Here is a 22,094-nt window from a genome sequence, read left to right as displayed (position 1 = left end):
AGTCACCAGGGTAAGCCCGCAGTCTACAATCACGTGCACTGTGCTCAACAGTCTGAGGAGGCGCACCACAACCACACTCTGGGCTTGGAACTTTCTTCCATTTGAACAAAGAGTCTCTAAACCTGCCGTGGCCCGACCTGACACGGTTTAATGCAGTCCATGTTTTGCGGGGTAAGTCGAACCCGTGGACTTTTCCTCCGCGACAGAACAAACTGTGAGTAATGTTCAAAATAACCACTCAGTCGGTTTAACGAAACACAAAGTTTATATTTACAGTAAAATGTACAAAATAATACAAATTAAAGTCACAATTAAATATGCACAAACACTAATCTAACGACAACCGACTATTCCCGTACACGTTCGTCGAAAGAACTCCTTACGATCAAACAGACTTGTAATTAACAGCACCTCCGAGTCAGGAACAAGTTCGTACTAAACCACTGGAGACTACTTTATCCAGATTTCCGTAACGTCCGACGAGAGAGTTAGTTAGCACTTCGATAACGACGATCTCCTCCGATCCGATCCGATCTTCCCGATACGAATCCAGCCGATCCCGATACGAACTCACGATACGAGCCCCCGTTCCCGCCAAAACTACTGCTTACATAGTCCCAGCGTTCGAATCGTCCGCCAATCAAATTTGAATTCTTCCACAACGGCCACCAACGGTCATTTCCCGCCGGCCAATCGTCTGTCTGTTGTCGATTTGAAACACAACGGATCTTCTAACGGTCGTTTCTAACGGCCGATCCCAACGGCTTTTCCGTTATGAAAGTTCGTTATAATAAACCAGGGCGGAAATCGCTCGCCTAGCGATTCCAAACCCTACACCTCCGCGGCCAAGGATCAAACTGCGCTTAGCTCAAGCCTGTTTGATCCAACAACAACACACAGCAATTTTACAAATGTCCTCTAGTGCGGACTGACCCTTAACTTCCGGTACAACCGGGAATGTTCACTCGCACCTACGCACAGAGATGCTTGCGGAACCTGATACGACCCGATCAGTTCGATGTCCACGCGCATTTTTACTATGATCTTATGCGTATCTTGATGCGATTTCCCTAGTCCGATCCATGACAAATATCCTTTAGAACTACTAGTCCGAGCGTCCCACGCCGAAGGCGAGGAACGTAGGGGAAAATCCCCGATTTGTTCGTGTTCCCGGCCGCGATCAAACACCTGACGCATAGGCAGAGCCATCGCTACTTTTCCGACGCTTGTGCCCGAGCCAAATCCTATTCTGGCCGTACTAGTCTGTATTCGGCAGACTTCTACTCGGTCACCTCGGCCCGACTGCTTTCGGCCGTTCTCTACCCTTTTCCGGCGGCCACCCTCGCATTCTCCCTTTTCCAGCGCGTCGATTTTGTTGACCCGGTACGCCTTCCTGACCAAGATCGTACCACCGACACCCAGTTCGTCAGCCCCTGCGAGCGTCGTAAGGCGAGCCGTCGTAATGCGAACCGACGCACTGCTCAGGTACTCGTGCCAACTCTGGCTGAACCGTCGGATACCCGTCGCCGTTTCCCGACGTTTACAGTGAATGCGACTTGTCACCTTCTGACCGCCTAATTGTTCTTCCTGCGGGGCCTTGTGGGCTAGCCCCAACATCCTTTCCCTCCTTTCTGGGAGTTTTCACCGCCTGTTCAACGGGTTTGCTGATACCACTATCCTGACCTACACTGTTTTTGGGGACCGGCGCGTCTTCCCCGCCCCCGGCGGCTTCTAACGGTCGGGGGAGCGACCTATCTTGGACTTGGGTGTCCCGTGGACCCGACCCGTTTTCCTCACTGTCGCTAATTTCGCTGTCCGCTGTTTCCGAAAGACGTTCCGGTTTTTCCCCCCTTCCCTGCGTATCTTCGTTCCGGTCAGCCACCTTTCGGTGATCCTCTTCCGCTACAGGTACGCCCGGGGTCTGATTTACCGTGCACGCTACCGCGCGCGCCACCTGCCCCAGTTCCCGCGATCCTGTGAGCCCTTTCTTCCCCAATTCTACCGGGATCGTTACCTTATCAACCCGGTGACCGAAGGCTCCAACGAGTTGGCTTTTCTCCTTCGTTCCCGTCACCGCTTTAGGGACCCACGACTCCCTTAAACCCGACGCTTCCGTTTCCGAAACGTCCTTAGCTGGGGGACCGCTTCTCGCCGCCCACTATCTCAGTTCCTTCAGCGACCTCCCGACTTCGGGTTGGATATTATGAACTGCCTCCTTTTGTCTTGCCGCGACTCCACTAGGCTCTCTAATGTTCTTGTCTACCTGGACCTTTGCTACTCTGACCCTAGAGGTTCCCGTCCTCGATCCGGCTACAGGCCTGGGCCTTTCTTCTCCCCGCATAGTCTCGACCCGATCCTTCGCTTCCCTGCTTCCCGGTGGGCAAGAGAGTTTAGATGCTCTCACCTCCACCACCACGCGGTCCGCTGCCTTGGGTCGCGTGCGTTCGGCCTCGTCATCTACCCGCCTACCAGAACACCCTCTTTTCTGCTGGTCAGTTTCCCTTGGCCTATCCCCTTCCACCCGCGGCCTGTTTCCTGACGAGCTTGTCCTATCCCCGAAGTCGCGGTTCCCCTCGACTTTAAGTCCTTCGGATTGTGTTTGCTGTTCCTGCCGCTTCGTATCGTCTAATTTTCCGGTGATCCCCAGCCGTAACTTAAGTCGTTCTAACTCTATCTCTGCCCTTCTCGCTTCGAATTCCGCGATTCTCTTCTTGCTCGCCGCCTCGATTTTCGCTCTTCTTGTCTGTTCTGCCTGGGCTTTGTTCGCCGCCTCGATCCTCGCGAGCTCGAGCTGTTTCTTAAGCGCTTCGAGGTGGTCTCTTGACCTGCTTGTCCTATGCGACGTTTCCTGCTCGTCATCCTCCCAGTCCCTAGCCTCTAGCTGCCGCGATTTCGTGCGTCTAGGCATCTCTGTGTGCTAGCGAGAAACAAATAATTTACCTGGGTCTAATTGCTGGTGATGCTCTGTACGTATGCTTCTCTGTCGTAGCTCAGTTCTTCCGATTCTTTGGAGTTTAATCCAGGATAATCCGACGTAATCCAAAATAATCCACCGTATCCTGTCGAGACTGCGCCAGTAATGTTCAAAATAAACCACTCAGTCGGTTTAACGAAACACAAAATTTATATTTACAGTAAAAATGTACAAATAATACAAATTAGAGTCACAATTAAATATGCACAAACACTAATCCAACAACAACCGACTATTCCCGTACACGTTCGTCGAAAGAAACTCCTTACGACCTCCACAAACAGACTTGTAATTAACAGCACCTCCGAGTCAGGAACAAGTTCGTACTCAACCACTGAGGTTTACTTTCCCCAGATTTCCGTAACGTCCAACGAGAGAGTTAGTTAGCACTTCGATAACGACGATCCTAATCCGATCCGATCCTCCCGATACGAACTCAGCCGATCCCGATACGAACTCAATACGAACTCAATACGAACTCTCGATACAAGCTCCCGTTCCCGCCGAAACTACGGCTTAAATAGTCCCAATGTTCGAATCGTCCGCCAATCAAATTTGAATTCTTCCACAACGGCCGCCAACGGTCATTTCCTCGCCGGCCAATCGTCTGTCTGTCGTCGACTTGAAACTCAACGGTTCTTCCCACGGCGTTTCTAACGGCCGATCCTAACGGCTTTTCCGTTATGAAAGTCCGTTATAATAAACCAGGGCGGAAATCGCTCGCCTAGCGATTCCAAACCCTACACTGTGCAAGTAGGGCCCGTTCCTGTTTCCCAACGGTTTTTCCACAATGTTATGTTGTCACTGTCAGTTGTAGCCATGTCCACCTGAGCTGCCCAAAGGGGAGATTTCAATCGGTCAATACTCAAAGATGGAACGTCTTGGTTAACTAGGAGTTGAGGATTTTTGTTTATCTTTAGGGACTCGCGAACAAGGGCCTTAAATCGTCGCAGGTCAGGTGGCATGACTCCTGCTAGTAATGGCAGCCAATGTGCTGGTGTGGATCGTATGGTACCAGAAACCAGGCGCATGGTAACATTAAGCTATGTATCTACCAGTCTTGTATGGAAGCTATTCAGCCAGACAGGGACACAATACTCGGCACACGAGTAAACCAGTCCTAAAGCTGAGCAGCGCAAGGTGTTAGCAGTTGATTTCCACGTGGTATCACAAAGCTTCTGTATTATATAATATTATTCCTGCTCTTAAGCTTGCCAGCAATTTTTGTTAGATGCCTCTTAAAAGACAGAGTACGATCAAGAGTGATTCCCAGGTATTTAGGGTACATATTATATCTAAGAGGTTGGTTACAGAAAGAGACATTCAGCTTTGTATTTGCTAGCTGGTTGTTCAGGTGGAAACAGAACACTTCTCTTTTGGTGGCACTTGGAGACAATCGCCATTTTTTGAAGTAGTATTCCATACTCTCCAGATCGTGTTCCAAAGTTTCTTCAATTTGCGCTAGTTGACTGTGTTGTGCGGCTATTGTGATATCATCCGCATAGCAGAACTTTCTTGATGTAGTAATTCGGAGATCAGAAGTGTATAGGTTAAATAGTAAAGGTGAGAGCACAGATTCTTGAGGTAGTCCGTTGCGTACCTTCCTGCCTGTGCTCTTTTTATCCCCCAGAAAGACTTGGAATTTCCTACCTTATAGCATGCTGTCCATGGATTACATCAAAGCCGAGGGCCTTACCAGGTTTTGATTTCTGTAAACGATAAAGAATACCAAGAGAGATGTTCATCTCGCAGTTTCAACAAGAATATTTCAGTTGAAAAATGTTCCAAATTTAAGACAAAACTGGTAAGAATTTCAAATACTGTGACAGACCAGTCGGAAAACTGAATGACTGACCAATATTTTTGTTGGACTATTATGCAATTCAAGAGTATTATGTATTTAATATGACAAAGTAATTTATGTAAAAAAAAATATATGTATATAATATATACAGTTTTTATTATTGATATAATGATATAATTAAATTATTGTATAAAGGTACACAATGCCTAAAGGTACACAATAATTATAGCCTTTAATTATTTTGAAAAATATAAACAACTATTTTTGCAAAATAGACCATAAGGAAAATTTCAATTATTTTTAGTGTTTCTCAAACTTAAAACCTTTTATAAACACATCAAATTTAATAACAGCAACTATCTTACTATTTGAAAATTGAAATAAATGTTCGTTTGGTAAAATTTGATTGGGTATAAATCCATTTTTTCCGTGTTTAAATGTATCACCCGCAAGATATTTTACAAATGCATCCATTCATTTATTTGTCCATACTTAAAACTAAAATCTTATTCACTATGATCTTATATTCGAACAGGACTGCATTGTTTAAATCTATGCTTTAATGATTTATTTTTATATTCACAAAATTTGGAATATTTGAAAATTTTCCATGTCACCGTGATTATTTTTAATTATTTTTACTCAAGACGAACGAACAGTTTACAAATTTTATTTACAGAAATCTATTTGAAAATTTACCGTAAATAATCCTTCGATTTTTCTGTAAATATGGTGTTACTTGTTCTAAGAAGAATCTTAACTGAATCTTATTTTTCTGTAATTTATTTTCTGTATAAAGATTATTTAAACAAACAAAAAAAAAAGGTTAATAATAACGAGAATTATATAAGGATGATTTCTAAATTTAGTAATTTTCTGCTTTATAATAAATGACATAATATTTCTTCTCAATAATCCATATTATCAGTAAATATTTTAGATGAAGCATACATTCTAAATTTTTGCATCAACAGCCTTAAACACGTAAAAGCGTTGAAAAAACAAGGTTTTTATTGTAAAAAATAGATCAAATTGGATTTAAATTACGAAAAATGACTAAAAATATAAGAAATAATCTTATACTCATTCAAATAACAAGAGTTCTTCTCCATCCACACTATGAAGAGTTATAATAAAAGTATTTTATAAAAGCTTGCTTTACAACAACAGTAAGAAAGATGCAATTTAACCGATATTAGTTCATTTTTAATAATATATATTAATTTAGCTTTCTTTTTAAATAATAAAAATATTTAAAAATAATACACATAACGAAACATTTACATTAGTGCTCTATAGAAAAAACATTATAACACATAAAGTCCTATTATTAGAAGCATAAAGTAAGAAAGAAGGGGGAAACATTAATAGGATCAAACAAAAGACGTCTTAATAAATAGAAAAGGAAGTTGAAATGAAAAATAAATGTAACTGAAAATTTTCTTTCAAAAGATTTTTATGTTCGAAGATAACATTTCTAATATTTATTTTTTTGAACTTGACGTTTTCATTTGTTCTTAAGCCGCGTAGAACACGATAAAATTTTCCTCTTTACGTGTGTTTATTTCTAGAATTCACTTGTATTAAGATTAATTCTAACAAAATTAATTTTGCTTCATATAAATAAATATATTTTAGAAATAAAATATATAAAGACCCCCAATATTTTTACATTTAGAGACTCAGGTTACCTTGAAACGTCGAGAAATGAAAAAAAAATTCAAGTGTTTTTTCTGTTTGTATAAATATTAATATGTGTGGGGCGCGCGCGTATGGGCACGATTTTGCGCCCACCCTATAAATATTAATAACTCTTGTGCTTTTTGTTGAAAATTTCTGAAATTTTTCTGGGAAGTTTGCATATTAGGGTGATTGGTGCTGTTAAATTTTGCTGGTTACAAATCGACGGGGTGGGGAGATTAAAAGGGGTCGTGTCAAGATCGGACTTAATGGCGATTTTACTCGTTATTAGAATTTACAATTTTTCTTTATTATAAAACCCATCTCTACACTCAAAATTAAGCTTTTTGCCATTTTATAATAATTAAAAATATAAAAATTTTTAAAAACAAAATATCATAACAGATGGTGCTACACCCACAGTTTTGACTATTGCTTGGAAAGTTAAGCAACTCGTTGCTGGATTTTTATTATAAATTGCCTTAATAAAAAATCTATGTATATATGTTTGTGTTTACTTGTATCTTTTCGTCCTATTAACGAGCCTTTTATACCCTTTTTTAAACAAATGAAATCCGCAGAATGTTACACTTTTTATTTCTTTGTTTATAAAAATTACATTTAATTTATAGAGATAGGAACCACTACGAACACCTAAGTTTTCTCGTGGCCACGGAAAAATCCTCACAATTCCTTCTCAAGTGATCTGCGTATATATAAATTATGCTTATATAAATTAAACACATAGTAATCACGTGTATGTTTCAAACTTTCATATAATAAATGTATAATTCAATTATAACAAATTACAAAAAGAAGTCTGAAATATATTTTTTAAATAATTTCTAAATAAAAGATCAAAGAGCAGACAAGTTTTCTTCTTAAGTTTTTTGCAAACTTCCGTAAAACTTCTGATGGTTTTGGACAAATAAACGCAATAATTCATCGACCTCTTTGACGCTGCTATTGAAGTTCTAAAATGCTTTCATCAGAACTTCTACTTATTTATATCATTGTTAAGAAATGATGAACGTTTTCTACAAGAAATTATTTTTTAACTTTACTACAAAAGTCTTATTATTATTAATAATAAAGTAAAGTAGCACATCTGTTTTTTACACGACCTTCTAGTGTTACTTCCAAGTAATTAATCATTAATCAATAATGGTTGAAAGGCGCCAGTTCGTGTTTTAAATATATATATACATATATATTTTAAGTTATTGGCACGTAATTTTCTAAATTTAATACGAAAAGATCGTTAAATTATCGATATTTTCGTTTTATGCTCTACTTAAGAATGTGTTTTGTTAGTGATCCATGAATTTTAATTCCAAATATTGACTGTACCAGTTAAGCACTGTACATTTTATCGGTAGGGCAGCTCCATAATTAAGTATCAGATTACCTAATTGACATTAAATTATACAAAATGTTATAATATTAAGGAGATTTTGATGTACTGTACAATAATCCTACTGACTAATTTATAATTTTTTGACTATTGACCTTAAAGAAGTAGATATACAATTTTACTATTATTAATTAAAATAAAAAATATATTAATTAAATTTATTCTTTAATTAAATCTCTCATCTATTAATTTATTTTAAATCGATAATAAGCATTTAGAAAAGTTTTAAGTTTCGATAATTTTTATAACACTTACGTGGGCTTTAATAATGGAAAAAATATCCGGAAAGTTTAAAAATTACGAAGAAATTCATTAAATAAGCGTACATTTTGTGATTTTTCATAAATTTTATCAGGCTAACGAAATTAGAAAGTGGCTGTCATTGTTAATGTTTCGTCAATTTTTCTTTCTTTGGCCAATTAAACTTTTGATGAAAAAGTACGATTTAAACCGCCTCCATTAACGATAACTTCAATTCCTACGACAGTTATTCGAAAGGAAAGAAAAAAAACTCTTGAGAGAACAACGTAAAGTTGTCCAGTAAAATGTACTACAGTAAGATTATTGATGATCTTTGCGTAAAAGGAAAAGATTTGATATGGTTTCTGTCAATGAAAGTGATGAAGAAAACTAGGATTTTCCAGGTGGTGAAATCTATATCTTTCATAGTATCGCGTAGAAAGATATCTTTGAATGCTAGTAGGCCTATATTAAAATACAGTTATCCCCTGTATCGTGAAGTAAATCTGCAACAGATTATTATAAGGACAATTCTCAATTTATATCTAAAAATTTTTTAATTATTTTAAGAATGTTAATAAATATTCATATTTAATGTACTATTGTATAACAAATCTAACTTTTGTTACTTTCTAGGAGTGTGCTAAATACAGTAGTAATTATACACAAACTTCTAAGATAAATACTTATATACATGTTTTATGCTGAGGAGATTTCTGTGCATGTCATTTGTGTGTACAGGTCTTTGCTCAAGCAGTCTTGTCCACCTGAGTTTTCCTTTTTGAGCTCTATAGACGACCCTTGGCTTTCCTTCAGAGGTCTAGCGTTTTTTTTTTTTTTTTTAACAGATTAGACTTCTGAAGATATCTCTTGTAGATGGACCTTTCAATTTGGCCAGCTGGTCCATCTGTAGAACAGTAACAATTACGAACAATTATTTATTGTGACTAGGGATTGCAATTGCTGGATCCCTCATCCAGCAATCCAGCTGGATCCAGCGCATTCTTCGGCCTGCTGGATCCAGCACTTGGTGCTGGATCCAGCGCTGCGGATCCGCAAATACTCAATTAACTTTCTAAATAATTGCGAAAAAGTCTACGTCGTCGCGTTGCCGCTTTGCTGACTACTACACTGCTACTAATTACTTACTCACTACTTTACTAACACTAATAATTAAATTACTCATAAATAAACTATACCTTAATCAATCCAGCAAAATTTAATAAAATAATAACGTATTCAATCGCTTTTAACGATCTTCCTCAGTTACAAAAAATACATTAACTATAGAACATAAAGTGTGTTTGGAATAAATATAAAAAGAATAGAGCTTAATTACATCCCATTTTTTAAAACAAGATACATAGATGTACTGCTAGGTCTGATAATTTTCGTATTGTATACCGACGTAATCCCACTGTTTTCAAACTTTTAAGAAACGATAAAAAGAAAGAGGATCGGAATTCAACAACGGATATATATTCGGTGCCTTTACACCACCAACGTTTCAATTCCAAGCTTGTTTATGTGGGTGCAACGATGCGCAGTTTAAAACAAAGGCTCAAGAGCACAAATATACAATCAGTAAGTACCTTGACAACACTGCGCTGGCATCATACGCAAGACAGAAGGATGTTAACGTCCAATGGGATCAAGTGGCAATTATAAAAACGACGACGAATAGGCAAACGGTCAAACATCTTGAGAGATTGGAAATCTGCAAGGCGCACATGACAACTGGTTGTATAAACCATAGAGATGCGGACTCATTGTCTATCATGTGGAGATCCTTTTACATTAATTAATGTTATTAACGGACAATGCTGGTTTCATTGGATCTTATATACAGGGTGTTTTTTTTTTAAACTGACGGTACTCAGAGACATCTGTAGAGCAATCTAACAGCCGAACTGTCGCCAAATTTGGGAGAGTGACTAAGGACGACATGGGAAAGAGATTCCGCGAAGAAAAAAGTAGTACCCAAATTTTCCGGTAGGGGTGGATTTGGCGCTGTTGTAGCAAAACAGCTAAAAATCTGCGTAAAATCCAGCTGCAATTAACAAACACACGAATGAATATTCAGACAGAGGTTTCAGTGTAATAACGAAAGTTTAATTAATCAGCAAATAACTTTCTCTTTTCTTCAATGTGATCACCGTCCTGCTGGACAACTCATTGCATCCTGAACACCGTGTTCTCTATGGCCGAACGTAACATGTCCGTAGGAATGTTCATCACAGTTCGAGAAATGTTGTCCTTCAAAGTCATCAAGTTTGGGACACTAACAAGATAGACCTTGGACTTTAAGTAACCCCACAGGAAAAAGTAGCACGAGGTTAGATCCGGGGAGCGAGGCGGCCATGCAAGTGGAAAAAAGCGACTGATGACCCTTTCTTCAGTGAAGTGCTGGTAGCTTTTTCGCTACAACAGCGCCAAATCCTCCTCTACCGGCGAATTTAGGTACTACTTTTTTCTTCACGGAATCTCTTTTCCATGTCATCCTTAGTCACTCTCCCAAATTTGGCGACAGTCCGGCTGCTAGATTGCTCTACGGATGTTTCTGAGTACCGTCAGTTTAAAAAAAACACCCTGTATATATTTTTTCCGCTATTTATTTTGTTTATTTATCTATATTTTGTCTGTTTGGGCGTTTTCCGTTAATTTTCATATTTATTCCGAACACATTTTATGTTCTATATTTAATGTTCTATTTTTTTGTAACCGAGGAAGATCGTTAAAAACGATTGAAAATGTTATTATTTTATTAAATTTTGCTGGATTGATAAAGGTGTAGTTTATTTAACTTATTCTACTTCCAGTACATAGTTTTACATACCTATAAATAACTACAGACTAATATGTAGAGCCTATATATATGAAAACTGGTAAGACTGATAGCCACTTAGCCACTGATTATCCGTCCTTATATTATTATAATATATTAATATAAATTAATCAGTAGAATTACCTTTGCTATTATTTAACTTAAAGATTACATTATAATTATAATCTAACTAAACATTTAAAGTTAATTATCTCTATCTCAAATGTTAAACCGAACCAAAGTTAATTTTACTACCTAAATGTGTAAGAAGTTTTACTGATTTATAGTGACCAGTCTAAATAATAAAAGCTTTTAAAGTATTTTTTAAAAATGTTTTATTTCATTAAAAAAACATAAATTGCAGGATAGATAGATAGATAGATAACACTTTATTGCACCAAAAATACATCCATGCTGGATCCGCGCTGGATCCAGCTGGAATGATTTCAATCCAGCAAAAATCCAGCTGGATTCAAAACACTGCTGGATTGCAATCCCTAATTGTGACATGGTCACAATGCCGGAATGCAATTTTTAATCATATTTTTAATTAACTTAATTTAAAAGATATGTTCTCCACCTCAAATTAATAGTGGCTTGCCCCTGTATATCATACTTTTCCTTCAGCAGTAGAGTCGTGCCGGTCTTCTATTAACTGCTTTCAGGGGAATATTTTGAATTGAAATAACGTAACTCTCAGTTTCTATCGGAAGATTATATACAGTTAATCGGGTCTCCTACTCCTACTGTTTCCACACTTAGTTCTAACTTTCATCTATGTAACTCCATTCTCGAGATTAAGGAAAGAGAGGCAGACGGACGAACGACAATGAGGAATTTACAGGTACTCCTCACTTTACGACCTATCTGCTTAACGACCACTCGCACTTACGACCAATCGAGTTTCGATCGGCAATTTAGGGAATCCCCTTTCTCAGCTTGAGTGTCGGTCAGTGGCGGATGGTGACCTGCGCACTAAATGTACTATAATAGGCTAATAGCGTACTATAATATTCTTTTTATGAATAAATTTGAAGTTTGTTGCATAATTTGTATAATTTTACAACGATCCTATATTCCCGACGCAAGCTCCTCGCTTATCGACCAATTCGCTAAACGACGTAGTCGTCGGAACGGAACTCGTTCGTAAAGTGAGGAGTACCTGTATAGATTACGATTTTTTCAAATTGTAATCCAATAATGCTTGCTTTACTGTTGTATTATTATATATATAATTTCCAACAAGATAACAAATTTTACTATATTTTGTCATCAGAAAATTTACATAATGTATTTTTGGATAAAATATTTAAGTTAATTTGATATCCATATATCATGAAAAAGCATAATTTATATCTTAATATTAAAAACAAAAGATTTTAATATAGGATGAGAAGGCAAAATGCAAATTTATATGTGAGATGTTTATGAACTATTAATTCTCTAAATGTATTTATTTGTTTAGTTTTTTTTTATAAATATAAATAGGAGAGAAATCTCCATCACTGAAATTTGAGAAATAATATGAAAAACTATACTTGTAAGGAAGGAATTATAAAACTCGTTCAGTTGGTTTTTACTACATCTTAATATGATAGATACTGTAGGAATGATAAATCTAGACAAAGTAGACAAATTAAAGACTTAACTGATCCTTATTAGTCTTCCACGTACGAGAAGATTCGTATCGAGAATAAAATTAGAGAAAACTTCTTCGTTGCTTCATGTTCTTAGCCATTTTTTTAAACAAGAGAAAACTGAAAAACTGATAAGACTTAAAATAATAAAAATTATATCTCACAAATTAAACATCAGGTCATTCTTTTATATAGACCGTCGATTATAGCCACAGAAGAACTCATTTATTTTGCTTTATCTGATAAATTTCTACAGTTTTAATAGCTTTAAAAATTAATTGTCTATAAAAATATCACTTCACGTAATCTATCATGAAACATGCCTTCAATCGAAAATATAGATTATTATTGTAAAACTTATAATTTTAATAACAGATGGAGATTTATTGTGACATCGTCACAATAATTAATTCGCCAATAATAAAGTCACAAAAGTGCAATTTTTAATCATACTTTTTTCATTTATTTAATATAAAATACCGTATATGCTCTCCACCTCAAATTAGTGGTGTTTTGCCCTATACATTATACTTTTCCTATTAGCAATGGAGTCGTGTCGGTTATGTATCTAACGCCTTTCAGGGCAAAATTTTTGAATTGAAATAACGACTTCCGGACAGCAGTGAGAATTTATAGATCTGCAATTTTTTAAATTGCAGCCCAAAAGATAATAACACACACACAAGAGAGAGAGAGAGAGAGAGAGAGAGAGGAAGAAAATTATATTAAAAATTTCGTATGATTTTTTTCTTTTTTTTTGTCGATATTATTTCTTTCTTCCGGCGAGGAAATGGATAACATTTAGAATTTATATGTTAATTATTATTGGTTTATTAAAAACTTTTACACTTTTAATTATGCATTTATAAAAAAAATTAACTAAATTTAACAATTACAGTTTTGTAATTTATCTAATCAAATGATTTTTTTCAAAATAAGTTACTTATTATTAATTAGTACAAGAAGAGAAAATAAGGATGGATTTATTAATTAAACACACAAGATTTTTTAAGGTGTGTTTTTTTACATTTTATTTTGAATACTTTATTGTACAAAATATTAAAAATAGTCTGCTTGGAAGAAAGCATTCTTTTTATCAGTTGCAGCCTACCTACGTTACAGAAATAAAAAGAAACAAAAAACAGGAGCAAGAAAAATAAATCAACCTTACGAGATTCGATCCTGGAACTTCTCGCAACAGCAACTGCTTTAATCACTCTGCTACAGAGGACGTAATGTGGGAGGCAGTTTTTTGGTCTTTCCTTGTGTGCATCATCAAATTTAATAACCAGTATCTTAAAAACTACAAGGGTATTAAGGTTAACACCTTAACACCTTAATACCCTTGTAGTTTTTAAGATGCCTGGATACAGTGGCACTTTTGAAATCAGTATCCAATTTTCTATTAAACAGAACTGATCTGGTTTTAAAGTTTCGAGTCAGAGTACAAGCCCTATTTCTATCAATTAAATTACCCCTGAAGATATTGTGCTTTAGTATTTATTGATTCGTATTTGAACAATTATACATATTAATCAATTAACTTCTCCACTGTTTGCTGAATATTAATAATAATTCAATTTAGATCTTATAAGTGATGTAATGATAACTCAAGAGATGACATTAGTGTATTGTTTTTTTTCTTTTTGTTAGAGTATTTTTAGAGTGAAGTAACACAGTAACTTTCAGTTTGACTCATGTTATTATCACCAATTAAGTCTTGTTTCTAACAATCCAGCAAAAAAATATTACTTAAAATGATTTTGCAGCACAATAACACGTAAACTAACTTCAATTCAGTGTTATTGTGCTGCAATTTTTAAATTGCAACCCAATAACATTTCAATTAAAGTAAAGTAAACAAAAACAATTCCAATCACTTTTTCATAATATGCACAAAAACAGAAGGAATGAGAAAAGAATAAAATCAAATGAAATATTTAAATTAATAGAATAAAGAACCAGTCTGCCAGAAAATGGATATTATCAATAAAAACATAATTCAAGAACTAACAATTTAATATAATTAGATTAATATTTCTTATCACCAAAATATCCGTGATTGCTGCCAGTTACTTACGTAACAACTATAAATTATCCAATTTTATTACTTTTGAATTAAATTACAAGCTGAATCAAATTAAATTGGTTTAATATAAACAGTTTTCTATTAAAGAACTTTAAATAATATAATAATTGAAAATGTTTTTTAGTAGGTTCTGCCAAAAAAACCTTTTATTTTCGCAATATTCAACTGACGTTCTTTCAGGAAAAATATTTCTGTTTTTATTCTAGAAAAATATATTAAAAATGCCGATATTTTATAAGATTATTTGTAATAAATTATTGAAAATTCTACATTATAATCAAATTATATAATATATTATATTATTTAAATTATTTCGAGTACAAAATCTTCTATTTACAATATTATTTCTAATTTTTAAACATGGATCCAATTAGAAATAACGTTTTTTCACTTTTAATTTTATTATTTAAATTTTAATAAGTATGAATTAAAATCAATTTGTCAGCATAGACGAATATAAATAATTTTTAATTTAATTATACATAAAACATTTTAAAAATATTTTTACATTTGGAATTCTTTGAGAGAATACGGGAGAAGACATTGAATGATTTATTTCTTTATTTTTCAAACAAAATTGTTCGTTAATTAAATAAGATTCAATGGTTAGAAAAATAATGTATGTGTAGTTGAACCTCCAATAACGGCTACATTTAAACTGCGGCCATTTTTTCAGGAATGTATCTTTTGAAATGCATACAAAATAACTTCCGAATAACAACAATTTTTATGTATACCAGAGGGAAAATATAGCGATCGGTTAAAAAATGACTCTCCAAGACTTACATTTTTGGACTCGGGACAACTTAAAACGTTGAAAAATGCAAAAATTTAAAGGTTTTTTGTATGTATGGATGTTAGTGTGTGTGTGTATATTTGTGTGTATAGGCGTGTGTTTATGGACTACGATTTTGTTCGCAGCCTTTGAAGATTAGTAACTCCTGCAGTTTTTGTTGAAAATTTCTGAAATTTTACAGGGTGGTTTGTCTATCAGGGGTTTTGAAATTTTAGTAATTAAAGGTTAAAGTGATGGAGAGATAAAGGGTGATATTTAATAACGATTTTACTCGTTATTAGCATTATAATTTTTTATAAAACCCATCCCTACCTCAAAATTAAGCTTTTTGCCATTTTATAATAGTTCAAAATATGAAAAGCCTTTTTAATAAAATAGGATAACAGATGGCGCCACTAAAAGTTTCCGGGAAAGTTAAGCAACTCGTTACTGGATTTTTTAATGTTATTTTCAATAACCAATTTTCAATTTTCAATGTTATTTTCAATGTTCAGAGGTTTGGCCATAATTTTTATAATACAGTATATTTTACATCTAAAATTTCTGTAAAATATTTCCCACTTCACAAATAAGAAAAATTTAATAATAATTGAAGTAATAAATTGCATTTATGAGTTATTATTGACAATATAACCAATTAGAATTTTAAAATTATTTATCATTTTTTATCTGATAGTAAAAAAATAATTGTTTTTTCATACCTGGAATATAAAAATATAGAAATATAAATGAAATATTTAAATAAATATAAAAATTTATTATTATTATTATTATTTTATAGTTTATTTATTTATTAAAAAATAACAAGTATTGATATAGATATTTAGTGTTTATATTTTAACACAAAGTAAGAATAAACACACTTCTCTGAATCAAGTGAAGAAATAAAAAATCCAGCAGCGAGTTGCTTAATTTCCTGGCAACGTTTATAACCGCATATGGCACCATTTATTATTATATTTTATTTTGTAAAATTTTTATATTTTATATTATTAAAAAATAGAAAAACACCCAATTTTTATGGTAGCGATGAGTTTTGTAAAAAGTTGTAAATGCTAATCATTAAGTATCAACCTACTGAAGATACACACGACCTCCTTTACCTGTAGCCACCAAAATTTAATAGCAACAATCCCACTAATACCTAAACATCCTAGCAAAATTTCAGAAATTTTCAACAAAAAGTAGAGAAGTTATTAATCTTCAAAAAGGTTGAACAAATTCGCGCCACATACACACTAACATCCACACATATAGGGGAAAAAAACCCCCGAAATTTTTCATTTCTCGATGTTTCAAGATCCCGAGTCCAAAAATGTAAAAATTTTGGTAGACCATTTTTTGACCGATCGCCATACTTTCCCTCTGTTATCTATAACAGAGGGAAAATAAAAAAAATTAAGAGATACAATGATGTAATATAATGTCTCAATATGGATTAACATATATACGAACAATTTTCAAGTAAATTTATATAGCAATAGTTTTAGTTAGTATATAGAGTGATTCTAAATGTATGAGAAAAATTTCAGGGGCTGATTGTTCGAATAATTTCAATCATAAAGGTGAACAGGAACATATGTTCGAAACGTCATAGTTGTAATAATTATTGAAAATGACTACTGCCAACCATAACAGGATTCTATCGTCCTCCACGTTCACGAATACCAGGAGTTGTTTCGAATTACTTCACAGGATGCGACAATGCGATTTCATATTTTCAATAGGGCCACACATTAAACATTCTTCAATTTCAAAACTTATTTATATTTATAAATTTATATATATAACTGTACAGTAATTATAATATTTCATAATTTAAAATTTTTCACATATATTTAGAATCACACTGTATATAAAATAAAATTATGTATATAAATTTACGTAGTTTATGGCTACACAACGTTACATTTTATTACAAATGTGAATAATCTTGATTTGATTGAAATTAAAATAGCAATATAAAGTATCTATATGAATTTCAGAAATGCTCATTTTGAAGTTTAGAATTTACATATTGATACGTGAAAACATCATTATAAAATGAAAAAAAATTTCATATGTATCAAATAAATATATATTGAAGAGGAATATTTGGTGTAAACATTAATAAACTTCAATGAAAGTACTGTACATATCTAATTACTTACTTCAAATTCTCCATTCTTCGGGTTCATGTCTAAAAGAGAATAATCGGCATTTCGATCACCGTTTTCGTCAATACTCACACTTCCAGTAATACCTGAAATATAGAATTTCATACATTATATGAACAGTATATTTGTCTTTATTAACTAAATATCTAATTTCAGAAGAATAAACTTGAAGAAAAATAGAACTAGGATCCGCCGGTGATAGTTTACTTGCTTCTATGAGAATAGAACAGAAAAATAATAACGACTCACCTTCAAATGTTCTATTCCACATTTTTTGAGTAATAATAGAACCATTTGTTATGCTATAACCTTCAGTCAAAGTCTCATTTAGTGCTAAAGAGTATAACAACACCGCTTCGTGGAATGCAGTTACGAAAGTATTTACCTGATGATAAAAAAAAAATATATTTTTTTTTATTTAAACGTAAATTCTGTGGAAAAACAAATTTAAAATTCGGTATTTTTATACAAGTTTAAAAAAGTAAAAAATGTTTATTTAGAGAAACAAATAATAACTATAATTCAATTAACTTGTTATTTTTGTACTGCTAAAATTATAAATTACGAGGAAAATATGTATACTCTTAATTATTTAGGTTTATTATACTAATTATTTTGATTTAGTTTATTATTTTATTTATAAACAAGGAGGTCAAAGGGATTAAGAGTTAATAGAAGATGAAATTTTATGACAGTTTACATTTTCCGCAGGCTCTACAGATTAATTCTGAAAAATTCAGATTTGTCAAACGGCTTAGAAGTATATAGAAAACAGACAAACGAACATACTATTTTATATATTAATATAAATTTTAAAAAATCATTAGTTTTCTTTTTATTAATATAAATCGTAAGTAAATATTCCTTTTATGAGAAATTATAAAATTAATTAGTCAATGTATTTATTACTTTTAAGTATAGTAAAAAAGTTGAATTACATAGGCCTATAACTGTTTTTCAATAACCTATCCAAAGTAGATTTAAAGAAGGAATTTTACTATAGAATGAAATAAATCATTCGGTTAAATTCAGATAAAGTAAGAATTCCACGTATGACCTCTTTACTCAATAGAAATATAAAATTTAATATCTCCTTTATCGTCCAGATTTTATCAATTCTTGCAAAAGATCTTCGAAAATTTAAATTTTAAGAATTGCAAAATTGTTTCTTTTCTTTGAAAATCTAATTTCAATACTGAAATTCTACAAAAGACTTAAAATGTTACAATTATTTGTAACATTTTAAGTCTTTTGTTTTTATGTATTTTTCAAAAGCAAACTTTTTCTGTTTAAATAGCAAATTCGCATTTCAAAAGAACAAAAACTTTTAAATATCCAAAAATTTCAGAATGTCCTATTTAACAAGAACTTTTTGCTTATTAATAGTAGTTTATTGTGGCTGTAATCTATTAATAAGACTTACACTAGTGTAACAACAGTGTGATATAAGATATAACAGGTGCAAACAAAGAAAATTTCTTCTTTAAACGAATAGATTATTTCAATCTCTTTTTCCTCCAGACGTTACTTTAATGTAATAAGTTCTATTAATGGATTACAGTAGCAGTAAATTATTATTAATAAATAAAAATTAACGAAAAAAATTTAGCAACGAGTTGTGTTAGATTTTATTTAAATAATAACTTTTATATTATTAATCATAACAGATAAATAAAATTTTGTGTGGCGTTATCTCTTATAAGATTTTGTTATAAAAACTTCCTCTATTTTTAATTATTTTAAAATGGCAAAACGTGTAAGTTTCAGGTTAGATATGCGTTTTATAAAAAAAAAACTGTAACTGCAAACAAGTAAAATCTTCATTAAGTCAGACCCCCAGGAGAGATATGACAGGTGACCACTCTCCATCTCTTCATCCTATTGACCTTTCATCACCAAAATTTAATAGTGTCAATGTCCTTATGCAGAAGCTACTGTGCCAAATTTGTTTCTTAATTATTACCCATTCCGAGATATTAAACGAAATTGACGCCACCACACAAACAATCCATACCCACGGAATTTTTGGCTATTTTTTGAGTTTTTTTGAATTCAAGAGGTCTTAAAATATTTCTATCTTAATATTTTTTTAGTGAAGTCACGCGTAAAATATAGCATTATTTTCTAACAGCCGTTTGAAGGAAAGCAGACACTTGCAATAACTCGCCAGTTATATTATACACTGGAAGATATAAATTTATGCTGTGCTTTTATATGATCCAAAATATTATGTTTGAGTTTAAGTTATATATTCGAATATCATATTAGATAATATTTCATTCACGCAACGTTAATATATTTTTACGGTCTCATATTACTTGCAATATCATATATTTCTAACGATCGGATAAGAAAAACATGACATTATAAATTTTATAACATAAAATAGGATTGTTGTTTTGAGATCATACAGTAAAGAATGTATATTTTTGCTTTTATATTATATTTTATATTTGAAATTTTGATTTTATTCAGCTGAATAACTGAATATTTTTAGTATATCTAAACATTTTTTAAGTTTTTGATTGATGTATGTACTGAGTTCACCCTGATAAACTACTACTACAATGGAGGAGATAAGTATACTTTTCAATTCTATTCACTAAGGTTCTATATAATAATGTGTTTTAATAAATAAATAAGTAGTTTAAATTTATTATATAGTGACACAACGAAGATATATTGATGAAAGATAAATTCATATTTTTAACCGTTTGTATTTGTTTATAATCAAATGATAATGCCGGATTCATTGCCATGTTTGAGCAAGATCGATCTTTTCCTCTAGAATATTCCAAATTGATTAATTTAATTCTATTTATTAAATTTAGTACAAGATGGCAACTTAATCGCCTATTTTTGATTCAAATTATACAACAATTTTACATATTTAATAAGCCTGAAATGAATACTGCGTTATTATTCGATTATTAGTATATGTGGACTTAGTTTACTATATGATTATATTTGTTTATATGAAAATAGACTTCCGCAATTCAATTTTGGGATTCTTATGTATCAGTCTATCAAGCCAGATATGTTCTTTATGATAATTAATTATAGTTTATTCTGTTACTTTTCTGTCTAACGTCCCGTCCTGTAATTGAAGTGCTTACCTCTAAACTTTGTACGGTTACTTTACCGTGAAAGTATTAATTTTATAAATTAAAATACTTTTTCTGAAATATTTTATTCGATAAAATAATATATATATATATTGACGTCATGAAATAATATAAATTTTACCTGAAAAATGAATTTCATTTCTTTATGTGATATGATTAACTTAAATATATTTATAACTGATATATATTGTAAAATCTTTATAATGCTTTTAAAACCAGTTTATAAGACTCTATTAAAGGTTTTTCTTATAATTATAATATTTAAATTTTATTTTTACACGTGTTACGTTCTTGTATCGACTCAACAATTAAACACCTTACACTTTTGACTTTAAATTTATAATTATTTAAATAAAATTTTGAAAAGTTTAGATCTTAATGAAATTTTAATATATTCTCATTACATTAGTTCTGCATTTGTGAGCGAGAATTACTGCTATATTTTCCTTCAGAATACGTTTGTCAACCAATTTTTCCTTTTCTGCCACAGGTTATCATTCAGTAATTTACTAAACTTGTGTAATTCTTCCAACTTCTAAACCACTTTTTCGATGTTTCAATCATCCTGTTGGTCAAAATCCCTCCCTTTCTATGTCATTTCAGATTTCTTTTCCCCCTTTAATCCACAGATTGAATTTCAATAAACCAAAAAGCAATACTTTTATAACCTTTTCCCAAGGTTATATAAGTAAGTTATTGTTCTTTATTATTGATTCGACTTGTACATAAAAATAAAAAATTTGAATTATGTTGCTTCTTTAATTGAGTTAATATAATTTTACTACAGACTTGTTGTTTTCGTATATTTTTTCTTAATGTTTAATTGTAATTCTTTTAAAAAATTAAAGTTTAAGATAATTTTAGAATAAACTTTTAAAGTTTCTTCGTTAAAATTAGTATAATTAGCAGCAAGGTTGGAAAAACTTTCTTTGTAAACAAATTTTAAGTTAATTAACAAATGTTAAACAATACACTTTTACCCATATTTAAAATAAAAAAATTATTTTTTGTTTTAATGTGACTAATTAGTATAAATATATAAATCTCCAAGGAAAATATTTTTATTTTATAAAATGTTTAATATAGTTTCACGTAATAAGAGGTTAAAACATATCATTTAAGTATACATTTGATTCTATTGAACTGAAAATTATATTTATCATTTTTCATTGTGTAATTATTTTAAATATCGAATAATGAAAATTAATTAAATAAATTAAAGTAACTTATAAATAAATATAAATCATACATTTTAATCTATTATTACGTAAATACGGTATTAAAAAGCAATAAATAATTGCGTTTTAATACTGTTCATCATCATGCTCTCAATTTTAGTAGTGTTTGCCCCTGTA

General features: G+C 32.2%; 1 protein-coding gene across 3 annotated transcripts in view; it reads right to left on the bottom strand.

Moving 5' to 3' along the window:
- The window catches only part of LOC136980822 (atrial natriuretic peptide receptor 1-like), a 294,166-nt gene that overhangs the window by 34,659 nt on the left and 237,413 nt on the right, over nucleotides 1-22,094 (bottom strand). For all 3 annotated transcript variants that reach the window (XM_067277015.1, XM_067277017.1, XM_067277016.1), the window contains exons 4-5: nucleotides 17,864-17,999; nucleotides 17,609-17,700 (exon numbers count right to left, since the gene is read on the bottom strand). In XM_067277015.1, coding sequence (XP_067133116.1) covers nucleotides 17,609-17,700; nucleotides 17,864-17,999 — 228 coding nt within the window. The remainder of the gene's footprint in view (nucleotides 1-17,608; nucleotides 17,701-17,863; nucleotides 18,000-22,094) is intronic.

Source organism: Centruroides vittatus, unplaced genomic scaffold (genome assembly GCF_030686945.1).
Source record: "Centruroides vittatus isolate TY-2023 unplaced genomic scaffold, ASM3068694v2 contig_726, whole genome shotgun sequence".
NCBI classification, from domain to species: Eukaryota; Metazoa; Arthropoda; class Arachnida; order Scorpiones; family Buthidae; genus Centruroides; species Centruroides vittatus.
This window is presented reverse-complemented; position numbering and strand designations above follow the sequence as displayed.